This window comes from Giraffa tippelskirchi, chromosome 11, assembly GCF_054371585.1.
Source record: "Giraffa tippelskirchi isolate mGirTip1 chromosome 11, T2T-mGirTip1v1.2.pri, whole genome shotgun sequence".
Lineage (NCBI taxonomy): Eukaryota > Metazoa > Chordata > Mammalia > Artiodactyla > Giraffidae > Giraffa > Giraffa tippelskirchi.
Window position 1 is genome coordinate 102,008,962 of NC_137285.1, and position 19,943 is coordinate 102,028,904.

General features: G+C 46.8%; 2 protein-coding genes and 1 long non-coding RNA gene across 4 annotated transcripts in view; 1 reads left to right on the top strand and 2 right to left on the bottom strand.

The window, feature by feature from the left end:
• Positions 1-2,775, bottom strand: part of LOC145527945 (uncharacterized) — a 31,383-nt gene extending 28,608 nt beyond the window's left edge. For both annotated transcript variants that reach the window (XM_081546429.1, XM_081546428.1), the window contains exons 1-2: positions 1,093-2,775; positions 871-1,005 (exon numbers count right to left, since the gene is read on the bottom strand). In XM_081546429.1, the coding sequence (XP_081402555.1) occupies positions 871-877 (7 nt within the window). In that variant the 5' untranslated portion in view covers positions 878-1,005; positions 1,093-2,775. The remainder of the gene's footprint in view (positions 1-870; positions 1,006-1,092) is intronic.
• Positions 2,776-3,606: 831 nt separating this feature from the next.
• Positions 3,607-14,402, top strand: LOC145527948 (uncharacterized). The gene is made up of 5 exons (XR_014070028.1): positions 3,607-5,749; positions 8,684-8,794; positions 10,865-10,934; positions 12,634-12,696; positions 14,204-14,402. It is a non-coding gene; the product is annotated as an uncharacterized LOC145527948 (long non-coding RNA).
• BUD13 (BUD13 spliceosome associated protein) overlaps positions 7,059-19,943 on the bottom strand; it is a 310,128-nt gene continuing 297,243 nt past the window's right edge. The window contains exon 13 of the transcript XR_014070012.1: positions 7,059-7,622. The gene's annotated coding sequence lies outside the window, so the exon portion shown is untranslated. The remainder of the gene's footprint in view (positions 7,623-19,943) is intronic.

A 19,943-nucleotide genomic window follows, 5' to 3' on the forward strand; every position in this document is an offset into this window, starting at 1 on the left:
GTAGTTTCAGCTTTCAGGCTCTAGAGCACAGGCTCAATAGTTGTGGCATACAGGCTTAGTTGCTCTGTGGCATGTGGGATCTTCCTGGATCAGGGATCAACCCCATGTCTCCTGTACTGGCAAGTGGATTTTCACCTACTGCTCCACCAGGCAAGTCCAGCCAACATTTATTGACACAGTGGGCAAAAGCCACAGAGTTAGATACTGGTTCATCTCCTCCTGTGTGTGTATCCTGCACACATAGGTACAGACAAGTGCGTACATGTCTGTGTGTATGTGTGTGTGTGTGCTGTGGCCCCTATGGGATTGGAAATAGAGGCCCTGAATATTCTTCAAGGCAGCCCTGCCTTTCCATTTCTTGTTAATTAAATCCATTACTTTGCTTATTTACCTCCTCTGGAGACAGAGAGATTTGAGGCCGAAGATTTACCCTTTAACTTAAACTGTAAGGCAGTGACTCTTAAACAAAAATATTCCAAGAGTTCCTCCAAATGTGTGAGCATTGAAATTTCCTGGTTGCCCAGTGGCTAAGACTCCAAGCTCCCAATGCAGGGGGTTCTAGGTTCAATCCCTGGTCGGGGAACTAGATTCCATATGTCACAACTAAGACCTGGTGCAGCCAAATAAATTTTTAAAAAGGAACTTGTGAGTATTGGGAACCAAGGAATTGGAAATCAATCGGGCCAAGTGTTTGGCACTTGCCCGAGTGGTGATGCTTTCTGTGCCCAGGATGAAGTAGAGAAAGAAATGGATAAGGAAGAGGAAAAAGGAAATGAGCTGCTCTTAGATTACCTTCCAAATCCTCCTTAGTCAGATTCTCACATGTATAATAGTATTATATAGTAGTATAATAGTATTAATCTCACTCACCCTCCATTAGAACTTTAGAAAAATATACTAAAACAAAAAAAAAAAGATGGCTTTTGGCATCTCAGGAGTTTGGAACCTGATAGAGCACGGCGTCTTTGTCTTGAGATGTTTGATGGTAGCCACTGTCCTGTGGATCTGCAACATCATTCACACAATAAACAATAGACCATGACCACGTTGTAGGCAAGGGGAGTGCTGAACAAAACTTAGGGCACCATTTACCGTCATCATGCAGAGTCCTACATTCACTGTGACAGTTTTCCAGCAGATGGCAGTGACGTGTCTTGAGGAAGGAGTCCTGGTCAATACCTTACACCAGGCACCATAGGAGCTGGGGACGGTGCTGCAAGACCCAGAGGGTCTGGTTCACCTACTTGACCTTGGGTTCTCTTCTTTAGAGATATGGTGCTGGGGATACAAAGCTGGTCAGAGGGCCAGACCATCCCCACCTGTGTCCCCACATGAAGTGGCACCCCACTCCAGTATTCCTGCCTGGAGAATCCCATGGACAGAGGAACCTGGCGGGCTACAATCCATAGGGTCAAAAAGAGTCAGACACAATGGAGCACGCATGCCCAGAAAGTAGAGCCTGTTATGTGACAATGTCCACTGTGCTAGCCTCTGTTTGGGGTCTGATGAAGGCAAACTGAGCAGCTAAGGGGATGCTAAGCTCCATCCTGGGCCATGACCATCCCCAGGTGTGGAATGAATGTCCTTCTCACTGCTGTGTCCCCAGAAGCCAGCCTTGTGCCTGATTCACATAGAGTGCACATGAAAAGTTAGTTGAGGGAATGAATGAATGAATGAAATCTTCCCAGCCATCCATGCAGTACCTGGTCTGGTGCATTCTCTCCCTTGTGTCCTCAGAGAGAGACAGCAGAAGCAATGCCCAGGGACTTCTCTGAGAGAAGGCAGAAACTACTGAAATGAATTCACTAAAAAGACCTCTCACCAGGAGGCAGCCCCCCGAGAAAGGGAGCAAATCTCGTCCTTCATCACCCTGTGCTGCCCTCGCTGCTATAGCTCACTCTGTCCAGCTGTCTGTCCAGCTCTCATCAGAGCTGACTCACTCGATCCATTTGCAAGTCTGAGATGTAATCACTGGCTTCCTTCTCAGAAAACCTCAGAAAACAATGTTCCAACAGGTCTTCCCAGAGCTGGCTGGAGCCCCCAGCTGGCCTGGCTGGGGGTGTCCCTGCCTCTCTCCTCCCATGCTGTCCCCGATCCCCACAAGAAATCCATAACTATGGCAGAAATAGAAATCAGGTGAAAGTCTGGGCTGGGGCCAAGAGACTCCTGCTGGGAATTGCCAAGGGCAGACTGGCCTTGGAACCATCAGCTTGCTGGCTTTAGGGAGGAAGGCTGGGGTGCCCCGGGGTCAGGCTTCAGGTGCACAGGGCTCCATCTTGCTTGACTCCCTAACAAGTCAAAATTCAGACTGGCAAGAACTGTGAATGGGAGAATAATGACAAGAGAGGAGGATCCCCAAGAGACTTCCTTGTTGACCAGCATGGAGTCTGCAATTGCCCCAGGGCTGGGGTGTCTGCAGGCAACAGCAACAGGGTTTGCAGGAATTTATGAGGCCAAAACAAGTTAGGGATGGGACAAGGGCATTGGCAAGGGAGGGACAATGAGGGATTTTGGCAGCCTGGAAACCATTTTTGAGCATTTAAGGCAAAATTCTATCCTATTCCTTCTCCCCAAAGTGACAGACACACTTGGGTATAAAAGGCTACAAATAATTCTTCATACTTCCCACTTCAGAAAGGATTTTCACATCCATCTCCTCGTGTGATCCTATAATAAAGTGGCAAGTAAGATCATTTTATTCTACTTTACAGATGAGGAAACTGAGACCCAGGAGGTAAAACGACTTATTGAAAATAGCACAATAAATATAGATGCATCAAGAGCTTTCTATTTTCCTAACACTAAGTTTTAACATAAATTCTGTGACACTCTAAGGTTAGGAAATGTGCTTGGGGCTCACTAGCGTAGATCTGAGCATCTTTTCACCACATCTCCCCCTCTGCCCAGAAGGAGCAAATGCCAAGTCAGGGGTGGACCCCAGGGTCCGAGAGCTGGCCCAGTGCCCTTGGCTTGGCAGACCACACAATGCAAGAGAGACCTCAGAAACCTCCTCCGGAGTCTGGGGGAAACAAGCAGAGCCCACATAACACATAAAACACTGGGGTCTGACATGAGCAGGTGTGGGCATAACATGCCAAGCTGTTAGTATCACACAGAGACCCCTGGAAAGTCTCAAACCCGCCCTGGTTTCCCACCCTCCCCACTCACTGCCTCCCAGCCCTGTGTTTTCAGATCCTGAGGGTGTTCACTTCCGGAGCCTCTCTTCTGGAAGCTGAGCCTGTCCTGCTGTTGGACACCCTGCTTCCCGTGTCATACCAGGGGCAGGAGCCAGTGCTCTTGGGCACGCCGCTTAAACAGGAAAATAAATAATCCCATTTGGAACAGCAGTGGCAAGCAGAGCCCTCTGTCTGAGGACCTTTCTGCCATTCTCTCCACTCCTGGGTACCTTCTCCACTAGAGATGTTTTTCTGGGGAGGAGGAAGGGACAGGGGTGTGGAAATGGACTCTATCCTTCTCTTAAGAGGGTCTTTGTTGCTGTTATTTCCAGCTTCTTCTGAGGACGGAGGGCCCCCGCAGAGTCATGAGGGTTGCTCAGTGCCATGGAGACAATTGTGATATCAAAGGGAGAGGATTATGGCTCCAGCGGGGAGGGAGGAGTGGAAGCTCCAGCCGGAGCCGGCGACTGACAAGAGACGATGACAAGTCACTTAGGCCCCAGGTTGAGAGCTGGTGGCAGAGTGTGAGATGCAGAGACAGGCCTTGTCAATTCTGAAGGATTGCTGGTGTCACAGGAAACAAGGCTCTCCATAAAGAGGAGCCGTCCCCCTGAAGCAGGGACACCTGGAAAGCAGCAGCCGGCGGTGGAGCTGGGGGTGGGGGCAGGACCAACAGCAAGAGGACATCCTGAAAATGCAGCACTGATGGCGGTGGGACCGGAAACAGACAAAGACGGGGGGAGGGGAGAGGCAGGTCTGGCCAAGGCAGAAGAGTGGAAATGAGGCCCCCAAAACGTGGATGTTCGGTGGCCAGAAGGTTTGGATAGACATGCATGTAGTTTGGGTTCAACAAGCAATTGCCAGAGAGGATGGTGACCCTGGAGACAAGTCCCTGGGCTCAATCAATTGATCAAGATGAGTTGTGAGCTTGCCCTATGCCCAGTGACATACTAGACAACTTGTGTGTGTGTGTGTGTGTGTTAGTCGCTCCATCGTGTCCAACTCTTTGCGACCCCATGGACCGTAGCCCACCCGGCTCCTCTGTCCATCCATGGGATTCTTCAGACAAGAATACTGGAGTGGGTTGCTATTCTCTTCTCCAGGGGATCTTCCTGACCCAGGGTTCGAACCCAGGTCTCCTACATTGCAGACAGATTCTTTACTACTGAGCCACCTGGAAGCCCTAGGCAACTTGGAGGACACAGCAAATATTAGCCATGTCCCTGCCTTCCTGATTGGCAGCAAGTACTTGTCAATGACACATCCATGCCTGAGTGCCCAGGGCTCGTGGTGAGTGGGTGGGCAGGGAATGGGTAAGTGGAGGCACTCTCAGGAGAACTGGCAGCGGTAAAGAAGACAGAAGGGACAGCAGGGTGGTCCCATGGGGAAAAAAATTCTACTTAATTTCCCTGGGCCTCAGTTTCCTTATCTGTACAATGGAGCACCATGAACTGAAGGTGCTGCTGCATTAAAGGCTCTCTCCCACTTTTCCACCAAGATCCAGCTTCTCCTCTGTGGCAGCAGGGAACAGTCCCTGATGTCCATATCTCTCAGAACAGAAATAACTCAGGCCATGATTTACTACCAAACAGAAGAAAGAAAATCATGGTGGTATCTTTGAGGCAGTGGGTAACACCTCCTAGGAGCGCCCCCTCCCACCAATACCCCACCCCATCACACCCAAAATAAATGGGGGAGACACATATTCCAAGCTCTCCCTGACACATCTAACGGATATCAGATGGGACCGTCCGCAAAGCAAATAGGAATCTAATCTATCCCCTCGTTCAGCCAAATGGAAACAGCAGGATATCCATGGCTGAGCCTCTAGCTTCTGGCAGAGGACACGAAGAAGGAAAATGGAAACAGATTACAGTCAGTCTGATATCCAAATAACAAATAGGTATCCTGGAGAGAAATTTGTTTTATTGATGTTCGGGAAAAGATCCACTGATTTCTTTGTCTGCTCTGCCTTGCCACTTTAATTGAGGAAGGTGCTAGTTAAAAGTCAAAGTAAAAATAAAATGAAAGAAAGTGTTTCAAGCCTTGCAGTCATCTGCTCCCAGGCACATCCAATCACACGTATGCACTGCACACGCTCTATAATGAATTCTCCCAACAACACAAAGTGTCCATTGGAACTGACCAGGGATTCAGCACAGTTCATTTTCCCAGGGGTTGACAGCTGTCTGGGCTTCAAGGAAGAAGGATTGCACAGGAAGGAATTAGCTTTGGGCCTGGCACTGGGGGGCTGGGGCCTGGGGATGTAGGTTTCTATAGGGAGGAGCTGAAATTGGCCTGGGGTTCAAGCAGAAAGGGGATGTGCCCTCCCAGAGGCCAGGGAGGGCAACGGGATCTTAACAACAACCCTCAGAAAAATCTCAGCTCTGGAGCCAAAAAATTGTAGAAGGAAAGGAAAACGAAGCAAAATCATGGCAGGAAGGCAAATAGTTCAAAGGGAAGGAAAGAAGAAAAGGTATTTAAAAGGGGCAAAGTGACTAAAGCCCTAGTGCCACTCCAGCTCTGGATGCTTCATTATCATCAGGACCACAGTCTACCTCTGAAGACGCCAGGTAGGAGGGAGATTTTTGTGATACTATAGATATAGTTTATAGACTTTGGTTTATCTTTATGACAGATCCAATAAATAATTTACTGGTCAGTAAAAAATCAAAGAAACTGCTAGAACTGCAGCCCGAAACATCAAAACCTCTAATGTTTATACGGAAGAGATACCGACCCTGCAAATTTACTGTTTGATGGGATAAGTTTATGGTCCTATGCCCAGGGCCCCAAAAGCTAAAAACTTTTAAGAAAACAGAATAAACACAACACTGGGCCAAATAGACATGGGAACAGACATAATAAGGAGAGAGTTAGAATAAAGCACCCGACATCACCACATCACTGTTACCATGGAAAGTTACAGTGATCCAGTCCCACCCTGTCTCCTCAGCTGCCACAAAGAACCTCAGAGGGATGTGGATACTTGCAACAGCCAACAAAATATATGTGATCAACCTTCTGAGGAATCACTGGAGACAAACCCCAGATCTGAGTGAGTGACGAGTGAATGGTCCCAAGCTAGGGAGACTGGATATGATTGTAGTTAAGGTCTGGAAATCCCAGGAGGGGAAGGCTGGACTAAGAGAAGATGCCAGACCTGCCTGAAATCCTTCTGCCTGAAAGCCCAGACACCCATCAACCCCCAGGATGCCAGACCTGGTTCCTGGAAGAGAAAGCCCCAAACAAGTCCCACCCCTTTCCTTCCCATCGCAGCTCTGTCCTAGAGCTCAAGCCATGGGTCCAAGTTCTGTCTCCCCATCTCCTGCAGAACAGTTGCTCCTTGGCCATCCTTTGTCTTAGACATCCACCCAGCCAATGGATCTGGGGTCAAGGTCCTGGGAGCCGGCTTGCAGCTGTTGGGACAGGAAATCCAAAGGCTCAGGTAGGGGACCTCTCTGCTGGTTCAGTGGATAAGACTCCGTGCTCCCAATGCAAATATGTATTGTGTTAGTTGTTCAGTCATGTCTGACTCTTTGCCATCCCATGGACTGTAGCCTGCCAGGCTCTTCTGTCCATGGAATTCTCCAGGCAAGAATACTGGAGTGGGTTGCCATGTCCTTCTCCAGGGGATCTTCCTGACCCAGGGATCAAACCTGGGTCTCTTGCATTGCAGGCAGATTCTTTACCATCTGAACCACCAATGCAGGTGACCCCCAGTGTAGGTGGTCTGGGTTCAATCCATGGTGGGGGAATTAAGATCTCATGTACTGCAACTAAGTCCACGTGCTGCAACTACTGAGCCCGGATGCCTCTAGGGTCCACGTGCTGCAACTAGACAAGCCTGTGTGTGGCAACAAATACCCAGTGCAGCCAAAATACATTTTTTAAAGGAATTTATTTATTTTAATTGGAGGCTAATTACTTTACAATATTGTAGTGGTTTTTGCCATACATTGACATGAATCAGCCATGAGTGTACTTTTTTTTTTTTAAGTCACACATAGGAGGAGGGCTGGACTAGGGCTCCCTGAAGCACAAGCTCAGGGCAAGGTCTATGGGTGGCAGGAGCCCCAGAAGCAAGTGTTTGTTGTGATTTATCCAGCATGGGCTGAAAGGGAGAGACACAGACGCCCATGAGTATTCCAGGCTCTAGAGAGGCATTTGTGACAGTGATGAGAGATGATTGGTTCATAGGGTCTCACGGTACACTGGCTTCCACTAGCTCCCAGTCCACGCTCACCTTTGGCCTGGTGGATCACTTTCCGTATCATCCTGGAACAAGAAGGAGCTCCAAAGAGCAGAGAGAAGTCTCCATCCACGGAAAAGGAACATCTGCTCTGTAAATTGTTCCAGGGGCAATTCTTAACTCTTGTGAGTTAGCATGAGTCAGCCCCCTTGAGCCCAGTTACCCTGGAGTATCTTTGATCCTCTTGCCCTAGACTTTTAAAAAAAAATTTTTATTGGAGTATAGTTGATTTACAATGTTGTGTTAGTTTCTGCTGTACATCAAAGTGAATCAGTTATATATACACATATATCCCCTCTTTTCTAGATTCTTTCCTCATATAGGTCATTACAGAGTATTAAGTAGACAGAGTTCCCTGTGCTATTACAGTAAGTCCTTAGTTATCTATTTTAGATACAGTGTATATATGTCAATCCCAATCTCCCAATTTATCCTCCTCCCCTCCCCCCTTGGTAACCATAAGTTTGTTTGATACATCTGTGACTCTATTTCTGTTTTATAAATTGGTTCATTTGTACCATTTTTTTTAGATTCTACATACAAGCAATGTCATAAAATATTTGGCTTTCTCTGTCTGACTTACTTCACTCAGTATGACAATCTCTAGGTCCATCCCTGTTGCTGCAAATGGCATTATTTAAGTCTTTTTTATGGCTGAGTAATATTCCATTGTATACATTAGGGTGGCCAAGAGGTTCATTCAGGTTTTTCCCTAACATCTTATGGAAAAACACAAATGAACTTATTGGTCAAACCAGGATATACACATCTTTATTATCCATTCCTCCATGGATGACATTTAGGCTGTTTCCATGTCCTAGCTATTCTAAATAGAGCTGCAATGAACCCTGGGGTGCATGCCCCTAGACTTTTGCCTTAGACTTTTAACAGGACCACTATTGGCTTTTGTGGGATGAGCCTTCTTGTGCAGGACTGTCCTACTCATTGCAGGATGTTTAGATGAGCCCTGGTCCAGACCCACAGATTCTTGAGAACTAGGAGCAGCCCTTAGTCATGAAGACAACCAAAGCCCCCTTTCCCATGTGCAACAATGTCTTTCTAGTTGGGAACCATGGCTCACACAGCCAATCGGGAGATGCAGACATGAGAATAGACAGATACAACAGATCAGACAGAGAAAGAGGCAGATAAACCATCCTGGGGGGCAGCCAGGACAGTTTATGATAAACCTGACATACTTCTGCAAATTGATACAATCAGCAAAAATGGCATTCGATTCTTTTCTTTCCATAAGAGAAGTGAAGACGCCTTTGAACCCAGCTGCCACCTTGAAAGAGACAATCAGCCGTTGCCCAGTCTACCAAGCCACCTGTCCCCGCCTCCCGCCCCTGAACAACACTCTGAGGTTTGGAAATCTGATGAGATGAAACAGACAGAGCTGTCTTTCTCTTAAGTTCTTTCCCCTAGCTGTCCCCCACCCCGCCTCACCACCCACCTCATGGGTTATCTTATCCCTAATGGAAGCCAATTGCTGACAGATTGGTGGCAGGTTGCTCTGCTGTCTTCCTAAGTGGCTTCCCCTCACTTAGAGTAGGAGGTGGCCGCTGGCAGGGCCAGCAAGCATGTCAGGCCGTAAACGAGCTGGCCAGCAGCTCCATTCATTAGAGCCACTCAATGCCATGTTTCAGGCCCGGACTGCAGCCCAGGCTGGAGCACATCAAAGTGGAGGTCTCTGTGCCCCCAACTCACCCCTTTCCACCTGGCAGGGGAAAGGTCCCTGAGGATGATGCCAGCACTCCAGTCCATCCCCCACCCACCTATTCACCCAGGACTCAGCCTCAGGAGAGCCCTGCTCAAGACAGGTGCTGAGGCAGGTGTGCTCTGGGGCCCCAGGAAGGACTCTTTCCTTCCACTGCAGAGATGAGACACAGAGCTGCAGAAGGAGAACCCATCTATCTGCACCCTGCTTCACTAGCTTTGTCCTCCTGTAGCACAAACCCAGAGTGGTCTCCATACATATCATAGGCTCCCATCCCTGCATCCCAGCACACATATCTGATCTCAGCAATCTGCTGAAGGGTCAAGCGGCCCAGAATTCCCCAAGGATGCTGAGTGGAGGCCCCAGGTGGGGTTTGGCGTGTGATCAGCACATTAGTTGTCTGGTCCCTTCCCCAATGTCACCTAAAATTTAGAGGGAAAAGTTTTTCTTTGGGACCATGGGAACACAGCTCTGCTTCCAGATCTGGCCTCTATTCCCCTCCTCTGCTCCAAAACAAATCAACTCTGGCATTCCGTGAAGCTATTGAGTGCAACAAACCAGTTCACTGACTCACTGGAACCTTGGGGTATGAACTACATATACATATAGAGCACGGAGATCAACAATTACTATCTTTACCATTTGCTGAGCACCTACCACCTGTGTGAGCATCTGAACCAAGCTCTTCATATACATTAATTTATTTGATGCTAATCACAATCCCATGCTCTCTGTACTTTTATTCTTCTTCCTTTTTAAAGTCAAGGCAACTGAGGCTTGGAGAGGCTAAATAACTTGCCGAGGGCCACATGTGTGCCATGCCCTACTCCATGGAGCGCCGCACACAGAACAGACACTTAATAAATACTTGACAAACCAAAGAGTGAATTAATTACTCGATTTTGTCTTCAGTGACTCAACTTTCTAACCCCACCCTGCAGCCAAACCCTGGCCAGCTAAGCTATTTGTTTACTCAGTAAAGACTTATTGAGCACTTCCTCAATTTTGTTCACTGCTGTGAGTGGGTACCAAAAAGCAGCCACTGGAAAAGTTAATGGAAACATTCAACTAATAAAAAGTTAGCAACATGTAACATTAACTTGAATTCATTTCAAGGTTATCTGTTTCCACTTTAAGCTAATTAAATGTTAGTGAAATGGTGCAGAACTATTGACTACAGAGTAATGTAGTAAAAAGAACTCTGGATCTGATGTCAGGGGTCTGGGGTTCCCAAACCTCACCAGCCCCCTTGGCACCTGAACAGAGCAAGACACCACCTTTCCGAGCCTCTATCTGCATTTTCAACCTGAGACCAAGAAGACTTCCCACATCACACAGTCACCATCAGGACTCGGGGAAAATGCACAGCAGCAAGATTTATAAATCTGAAAGCTCCAGAAACACATGAGATGGCATTCTTTTTTTTTGAAGGTTGAAAATTAGTCCATTGACAGTGTTTAAAAATGTTTTTCAAAAGCAATAATGAGCAATTTGTCCATAAGCTCATAAATTTACTTGAAACTTTCCCTGAAAACAATTTGTTCTTTCCACATGATTTGCAGAATTGCACTATAACAATGCAGCTAGACTACCATGTGAAGGATTTTTTAATTTGATGATAGCAGAGAAGGGAAACCATAATTAAAATAAGGCAGGATAGTAACTCGGGTTAGTGCCAACAACCTGATCACTGGTTTTGCATCTCATTTTTGACAGTTTTCACACTTGGTGACGATTTATAGGAATTGGGCACCTTCTTTCTGACTGGATGACAAGCTCCCTAAAGGCAAGAACAGTGTCTTCACTACCTTTTCATGCCCAAACCTCCTACCATCTAGCACAGCTCCTCTCTGGAAGGTGACAGGGTGGGAATGTCTGTTGCACAAACCAGAATAACAAAGGAAGCATCCAACCCCCAATCAAGGGTCACATTCAACAGGAGATGCTAAAAACTTCACGGTGAGGTTTGAGTTTTTATTAAGGAATTGATCCTTCAGGGGAGAAAAAGGAAAGGAAGGAAGCTGATGTCCTTGGAGTGAGGTAGTCACAGCAGGTTAGTTGAACCTGTCAAATCCCTACGGGCAGTTGTGATTCTAATCATAGATGATACCCATGGAGGGCTTCCCTTGTCCAGCACTAGGTGCAGCTCATCTAACTCTTTGGACAACTGTGATGTGCAGTGATCAGTCCTGCTTTACAGATGAGGAAGCAAAATACAGCAAGGTCAGGAAGCCTGATCACATCAGCAAAACAATACCCACAGCTCAAGAGTGGGCTGAGTTCCCGCTGGCCCTGGAGCCTTGAACTCTGGACCACTGTGTAAACTGCTGCTTCTTGATGCAGCAAGCAGAGCAAAAGTCATTTTGGTTTTCACTCCAAATGAGATCATTCTCCAACTTTCCAAAAAATGAGAGAGCCAAAGAGAACGATGATTTTTTTTCCTCATTCAGGTTAAGATCCAGATTTGTGCAGAGACTGACAGAGCAGCCCTTGGCTCTTGGCCAGAGTCAGCACGGTTGTCTTTCTACGGGCTGTGACTGATCCAAGTTGGGGCCTTGCTGACTTAATTTTGCAAACTTAACAAGTGAACTAGAGATCAGGGCCAGCACTGCTGTGCAAACTGGCAAGAGGTATTCCTTGATTGGGAATGTCTCTCCCTCCCAGTCATAAACAGGTACAACGTAGGAGTTAGGAGTTGAATGTGGGAGAAATTACTTGGCTGGTTACCAAGTATTTTTAACAGCAGCATCCTTCAATTTCTCTCCCTTGGCTTGACCTAACCATGGAGGAGATGGATGCTTGGCAAATCTTGGAGCTTGCTAAGAAAGTCACTCTCTGTAGCCCTGGTTGGAACCATGGGACTCAGGACTCTAGTACAGTGACTAGTAAACATGAAAATGCAGCAAATGGGGCACGTGTGTGCACACACATGACCTGGCAGTCTTTTATTTTTTTTTACTGGCTGCACTGGGCCTTCAATGCAACATGCAGGCTTAGTTGCCACAAGACCTATGGGATCTTAGTTCCTCAGTGAGAGATGGAATCCATGTCTCCTGCATTGGAAGGTGGATTCTTAACCAGTGGCCACCAGGGAAGTCCCCTGGCAGTCTTAACAGTGCTAAGGACCTGAGGCATTGCACTTTCTGATAGACTCAATCTCAGGATGGGGGACAGGGAAGTGGAGTCTAGTGCCCTCAAGCTCTCTCAAACAAGGTTTTCAGGAAAAAAAAAATTATTCCACACTGAGAATATTGAATGAATGATGAACATTAATCATTTATGAACTCCAAAACAACCTAATTCTTAAAACATTTTAGGTCTCTAACATACTTTTAAGCAAGTTCAAGCGAAGTCCTTTCAAACTGTTGAAAGTAGACATTGACCATTATTTAACTACAATGATGTCACCGATAAGACATTAATCTTTTAGCTCTTTTAAATCTTTTACTTCTAAATCTTTTACTGATTTATTCCTATACTCACAGGTGTGAAGGAGCACCTCTGTCCACAATGAGCTTGTGCCCTACTGGGAAAGAAGAGACATGTACGTAAGTAATCTCAATTCAAGCCTCCATGTGATCAGTGCCACATGTAAGTCAAAAGAGGCAACGTTTGCTTCTAGATGGGCAATCCCGGGAGACTTCATGGAGGAGTTACCTGGGAAAGAACTGAAGCACGAGCAGGATTTTTACTAAGAAGATTTGGAGGGAAAGGGGATGACAGGAGAAAAACACAAAATTGGGTTTGTGGAATGAAAAGTGGACCAGTTTAACCCCAGCATGAAGTTTATGCAGGGTGATGGGTGGGGCCTGGGATTGAGAATGAAAATGGGGACCAGACTGTGCTGAGCTGTGAATGTCAAGATAAGGTTTACAGGGTTTATTTGGGATACAATGGGGAGCCATTGAAGGTTACTGAGCAGCGAAGACAAATGATCAAATTAGTTTGTTCCCAGTCCCTGTTTTCTGAGAACATATGATATTCTCTGGCAGACACTATGTACAGCCTATACTGAAGCCAAAACTCCTCTCTGAGGCAGCGGTGAACCTGGCCATGCTCCCTGCCTGCTCTCCGTGCCCAGAAATCTCTTGAACGCACCCTCTTTCTGGGCATGCGGCCGGGGTCAGCTTCCCTGAGCTGCTCCCTCTTACTCCTGCTTTACTGAACACACTCCATGGTTCTTACACGAGGCTCCAGATTCTTCTGCAATGACAGCAAATCTTTCTCTATGCCTGGAAAAATAAGTTAATTGATGATTGCCTTAATTACAAATTTTTCAAGTACAAAATTATTTTTAAATGTTGGCCTCTGCTACAGCTTGCCTTTAATAGAATCTAGCATGAGATGCTACTTGATTTAGTACAAAATTGTGTTTTTAATTAGCCTGGGCTTTGAAGTTGGGCCCGTCTGAATAGGAATCCTTGGTCCACTACTTAACCAGCTCTGTGACCTTCAGCAAATCAATTGGCTTTTCTGAGCCTCGATACACTCATCTGCAAAATGTGGGCAATTATGCCTTTCCCACTCAGTGTCAGGAGAACAAAATGAGATTAAACCCAGGTGGAGTGCTGATCCAAGTGGCAGGGCTTGGAAGGACTCAATAAGAGCTCTGTCCCTCAATCCATTGCCCACTCCTTCCCACTTCCCCTGCCCTTGGGGGTGAGATGTGTGCTTCACGCCAAGGCTGGACTTGGCAGCATTTTCAGATGCTCTACAAAGAGGGAGGCAGTGCCAGCATGGCCTTAAGGTATAGAACAGTGTGTAGGCATACTAAGTCACATCAGCCATGTCTGACTCTTTGTGACCGCATGGACTTATCCCACCAGACTCCTCTGCCCATGGGATTCTCCAGGCAAGAATCCTGGAGCAGGTTGCCATTTTTCTCCTCCAGGGGATCTTCCAGATCCAGGGATCGAACCCACATCTCCTGCATTGGCAGGCAGATTCTTTACCACTGCACCACCTGGAAAGCCCAAGGTATGGGGCAGAACTAGGTTCAAATTCTAGCAGTTCTCACTGGCGGTGTAACTTGGACCAAATGTTTGTCCTTTCCAGGTTTCATGTTCTCCTCTGAGAAATAACAGCTCTGCAGTTACTGTGAGGATTCAATGAGCAGGTACATACAATGCCCCTCAGCCTCTCACTTAGTAGGGCTTACTGTTAGCACTAGAAGCTCTTGCAGCCAACCCTGGCAAGTTTGAGGAGTATTGGGCTCAGCGGCCTCCCCTCATAAATCCACTGATCTTGGCTCCAATTTCCTTCTCTTTTCTCTCTATTTTACATCCCCAGGCAATTCCATTTGCCCTAGAGGAGTATAATGAGTAATCAGGTTGTCATGCAAGACAGACAGACCCGCACAGAAATCCTGGCTTCATTATTCAGAAGCCCAGGGACCTGAACCAGAGGCTTTAGATCAAATGAGAAAACGCAGGGAAAGCACCTAGAACAGCGCCCCCTTGCGGCAGCCCTGTTGAGGGGCAGCCCTCTCAGCATGCCTGTGCCGTGTGTCTTGCTCCTGTGGGCACCCAGCTTCATCAGCTCTGCCATCACCGCCTCTTCCCGGTTCCCTGGGCTCCTGTCCAAATTCCCATTTACAAGCCCACAGCAGTATTGATTCTCTTATCTGCAACAGCAAAAATCAGGGTCCCACATATATACACAACTGGAGTGGGGGCCTCATTTCCTGGGGGAGATTGGAGGAGCCGGCAGCCAATACAGATGAAGGCCAGTGGGCCCAGCAAACTGGATGATTTCCTAGTCCTTCTCTGTCCCTTGTGCTTAAAGCAAAGCTCATAGCCACTTCCCCGCCTTAGTCAAAGCAACTGTTACTTCTGCCAACTTGCTCTGCAGATGTTAATTAACTCCCTGCCAGACATAGCCAGAGCCCGCAGAAGTCAGTGCCCCAGGAGACAGAAGGGGACCCTAGTGGTACCTCATCTCCCCTGCATGCACCGGGGAGGGGTGACTGTTTGTCCTCTGTCCCTGCTGACCCAGGAGAGCTGGGGACTTTAGCCCCAGAAATTCGGCTTCTGAGAAGGGAGTTAACCTGTCTTCCTAAAAAGTCAGAGATATGTCCTTGCTCCAGGAAGGATCTAAAGTATTAAAATAATCACTTCCATTTATATTTGCTCTGCTGTTTACAACTCGTTGACCCACTATATCACCTTACCTCTGAGAGTTGGAAAGACCTTAGGAAAAAAAAAGTCATCTGACTTTTTCATTTCACTGTGAGGAAATGAGGTTGGAGAGGCCGTGAGACTTCCAAGGTCATCAGAACTGCATTCGGCTGAGCCCAAATGAGGTCACAGCCCCAGGGTTCCTTCCACAGCTCCCCACGGTAGGACACAGTCGCTGCTCTGGAAGCAAGCTTGGGGGCACAGTAAACACAAAGTCTATCCACTTCTCAGTTAGCATTTATATTATATTGAGCACCTACTATGTACCAAACACTGTGCTAGTCACTCTCATGTATATTATTTCATGGGATTATCTCACCCAGTTCTGGACCCCTGCCCAGTACTGACTGGCAGAGAGTAGTTGCTCAATGAATGTGATTTTTCTTGTTTGCCTTGGGAGCTGTGTTGGGAGTAGAAAGAGACTGGGTTTGGAGTCAGTCTGGGTTTGAATCTCTTCTCTGCCACTTGTCAGCTTTTTGGCCTCTACCCCTGTAAGTCTCAGTTTCCATATCTGTAAAATGGAAATAACAACTAGATTTGAATATGGTGATAAGTTATTGCATGGGAAGGACTCATAATAAGTGCTCAATCAATTGTAGTCATCCTTGTCACTTAGTGTGGTGTTACTGATACTGTTACCTGCTTTTAAGGATTTCATGACCTCAGAAGATGCATATATACATAACCACAAAGCAAAGCAGAGTGGGGATCAGCAGTGGGCTATAAAGGTTCCAGGGATGCCCTTTTGTCTGGGGATGATGGAAGGGTTCCTAGAGCAGGTGCCATTGTAGTTGAAGGAGCTTAACAGATGGGAGGGGTGGGCAATGATGCTGGGGAACTTAACTAGAAAGCCTCCAGTTCCTTGCCCACCCAGCCCATTCATGATACCAGTTCAGGATCACTCTCCAGGTGGTTCTCTGGGAGACAGCCTCAGACCACAGTTGGAGAAACTGAACTAGAAGCTTGCAAGAGTTTGTTGGGTCAGAGCTGAGATCCCAAATTTGCAGAGGACCCAGGCTACATCCTTCATAGTCATCCTAGAAGTATGGGCATGAGGCAGTAGTGGGGCTCACCCATCATTGGGATGAACAAGGAAATAGCAGGGGAAGATAAGCGGGTGATTGTAGGAGTCACTAGGGAAACATTGCATATGGCCCAACTCTAATCTCCATTAGGCTTTGCACCCCCCACAATTCTGACTTCATCTTCCAACTATTCCCAACTCCTTAAAAACCTTTCTGGGAGTTCCAGAGAACTAGACTCCTAAGGTTTCTAGGCTTCCTTCAGCTCTGATATTTAATTACAGTTATACTTAACACATATCAGATCTGTTCAAAGGAGGAGACAATCTTCATGATAATGCCTAATGTTTGTGATGATTGTCACAGTTTTCAGAGCAATTTTATGCCTATTACTGTACATGATATTACATCAGCTTTCCTCCAAGTGTGATCCATAGACCACCAGCGTCAACATCACTTGGGAGCATGGTAAGCATGCAGATTTGTAGGTCTCTGCCCAGACTTGCGGAGAAGGCAATGGCACCCCACTCCAGTACTCTGGCTTGGAAAATCCCCTGGATGGAGGAGCCTGGTAGGCTGCAGTCCATGGGGTCGCTAGGAGTCAGACACGACTGAACGACTTCACTTTCACTTTTCCCTTTCATGCACTGGAGAAGGAAATGGCAACCCACTCCAGTATTCTTGCCTGGAGAATCCCAGGGACAAGGGAGCCTGGTGGGCTGCCGTCTATGGGGTCGCACAGAGTCGGACATGACTGAAGCGACTTAGCAGCAGCAGCAGCAGCCCAGACTTGGTATATCACTCACTGGAAAGCCAGTTCCCTGAGAGCTGAACTTGTAATATGTTCTGGGGTGATTCTAAAGAAAATGATAAACTGGCAATTTATAATCTGGTCTCCGTCCCTAAGTACTGGTACAGAGCTTCAGAGATCCTTGGAATTTTCTTTTGTTACTCATAGTGAGCATCTTTTGATCATCCCTGAGTTTATGCTAATTGTGAGCCCTTAGATAGTTCTAAGGGAGGGGCTGGCCATGCTGGAATGACCAAGAACTGGGCCCTCAGTCTCACCCCCTAACCTCTGAGGAGGGAGAGTGACTGGAGACTGGGGTCCATCCCGTAGCCATTGATTTAATCAAATGTGCCTACATAATAAAATTCATAAAAACCCTGGACACAAGCTCAGTGGACCTTCCTGGTTGATGAACATATTATGTGTTGGGAGGTGACTCAACCTGATTCCATAAGAAGAGAGCATGGAAACTCTGGCCAGCGCCCCCCACGTCCCCCCCGTAACCCGAGACCATTTGGAAATTCCTGAGCTGTATTCTTTACAGTAAAAGTGTAATTGCAAGCATAGCACTTTGAGAGAGTTCTAGCAAATTAGTCAACCTAAAGGGAGGTTGTAGGAACACCTGAATTTATAGCCAAGTCAGACAGAAGTGCAGCTAGGATGCCGCCCCATTTGTGGCTGGCATCTGGGGTAAGGGCAGTCTTGCTGAGGTCTTCAACTCTGAAACCTGACCTAATTCCAGGGAGTGTCAGAATTGAATTGGATTGCAGGACACTCAGCTGGTGTCAGAGAATTGTTGTCACAACATAGGTCCTATATATAAGTCAAACCACAATCTTGTAAGTTACAATCAATATCCCATGTTGCAGCTGAGAAGACTGAGACACAGGGAGGGTAAGTGACTCCCCCATAGGCAGGAATCCGTTCTGGAGAAAAGCAGGAATGTGAAGTTAGGTCCTTGGCCACAGGTCATGCCTCTTCCCTCCAGGGAACAACTGCCTTGTAGTCCACCATGCTCCCAGGATGGCAGTAAAATCACAAAGCTTGGGGGCTGGAACCAGCCTTGGGTTTGGGGTGGAAGGTAGATCACTTAACGCGGCTCAACAGAGCCAACTGCCAGGGAGGTAATGAAAAAGAGCTGAGGCTTTGAGACCTTTGAAAATTTAAGTCCTACCTTTCTGACTCTGTGTGTCTTGTGTAATCCTTGAAGATTTGTAATTGTGACAGCCTTGGAAAATTACAGGTGACTTGAAGCAATTTCATGATAATAAAAATAAAATAAAAACAGTAAACAGCACTGCTGCTCCCTCTAATTTCTCAGCATCTTTATCATTTAAATGCCTCCCATTCTTTTCCCCACAGACGATTAATGAATCTGCAATTGCCATACTGGATTCTGTGCTCACATCACTTTAATTCTCTTTCTGCTCTAGCTCTAGCACCTTCAGTGCCAGGGACGCCCCTCCCAGCTCCAATGCCAGGATGCTCACAGGGCCAGCCAGGCTGCAGAGGCAGCCCTTGGAGAGGCACCCAGGCCGCCTCCATGGACCAGACCTTCCTCCCTTGCTCCTCACCCCAGTGGCCCAGGGCTGGCTTCTCTCCAGCCAACTTTCTCCAGGAGCCCTGGTGATCTGAACAGCCACAAATTGACCTTCTCTCTGGGTGTCTCCTTGCCTCACTCCTGGTGTTAATATGCCCCTTAAAGAGCTGCAAACTCAACAAGTCTCTCTTATGCAGGTTAATTCAGAGGCAGCCAAGCTGTGATCAAATGACCTTTACTCACTTCCCTGCTAATTTTGATGGGCAGCTCCATTTTCCTTCTTGCTCCCGGTCCCCCCTTGCTCTAAATTGGAAATCTACCAATTTTCTAGGTAAATGGAAAATAAAGACACACAGGCACAAGTAACACACACTCACCCACACATACACTGACACTAACATACTCTTGTTGAGATGGGGCTAGATTCGGCTTGTTTTAAAAACAAAACAAAACACTGAATTTCCAGATCGTAGAAGAATGCTATAGCTAGATCCTGAGTTGATGTCAAAAGAAAAGGTTCCAAAAGAGTATTCCTTTTCCACAATGTTATCTCTTGCTTCATCAGTGGGGTACAATAACAATCATAAATAGGGAGAATAATAACAATAAAAAGTAACATTTAGCAAGTGCTTCCTGCTTGCCAGTCACTTCCCAAAGACTATCTTATTTTTTCAATACCTCTATGAAATGCGAACTGTTATTATCCTCATGTTATGGAAAAAAGAAATCGAGGCTTCAAAAGATAATGCAAAAGCTTAAAGATACACATACAGAAAGAGGCAGAGTGAGCATCTGAACCTGGATGGTCTGATTCCAAGGTCAAGTTCTTGCTTTGTTAATCCGCAGTGTGACCTGGGACTATCACATAATCACATTTACCTTCAATTTCCTCATCTGCAACATGAGGATAATAAGACTGACTCCATAAGGCTCCTGGAGGGTCAATTAAGTGAGTGGCACTAGTGATAAAGAAGCCACCTGTCAATGCAGGAGATTTAAGAGATGCGGGTTTGATTCCTGGGTTGGGAAGATTCCCTGGAGGAGGGCATGGCAGTCCACTCCAGTATTTGTGCCTGGAGAATCCCAGGGACAGAGGAGCCTGGGGGGCTAAGGTCCATGGGGTTGCAAAGAGTCGGACATGACGGAGCAACTTAGCACACACACATCCTTTAAAAGCTGCAAATCACTATCAGTTCACCATTAGAATTACGATTATTAATTCAGTTGGTGAATTCCTTGTACAAATATTTCCTGATCGCCTACCATG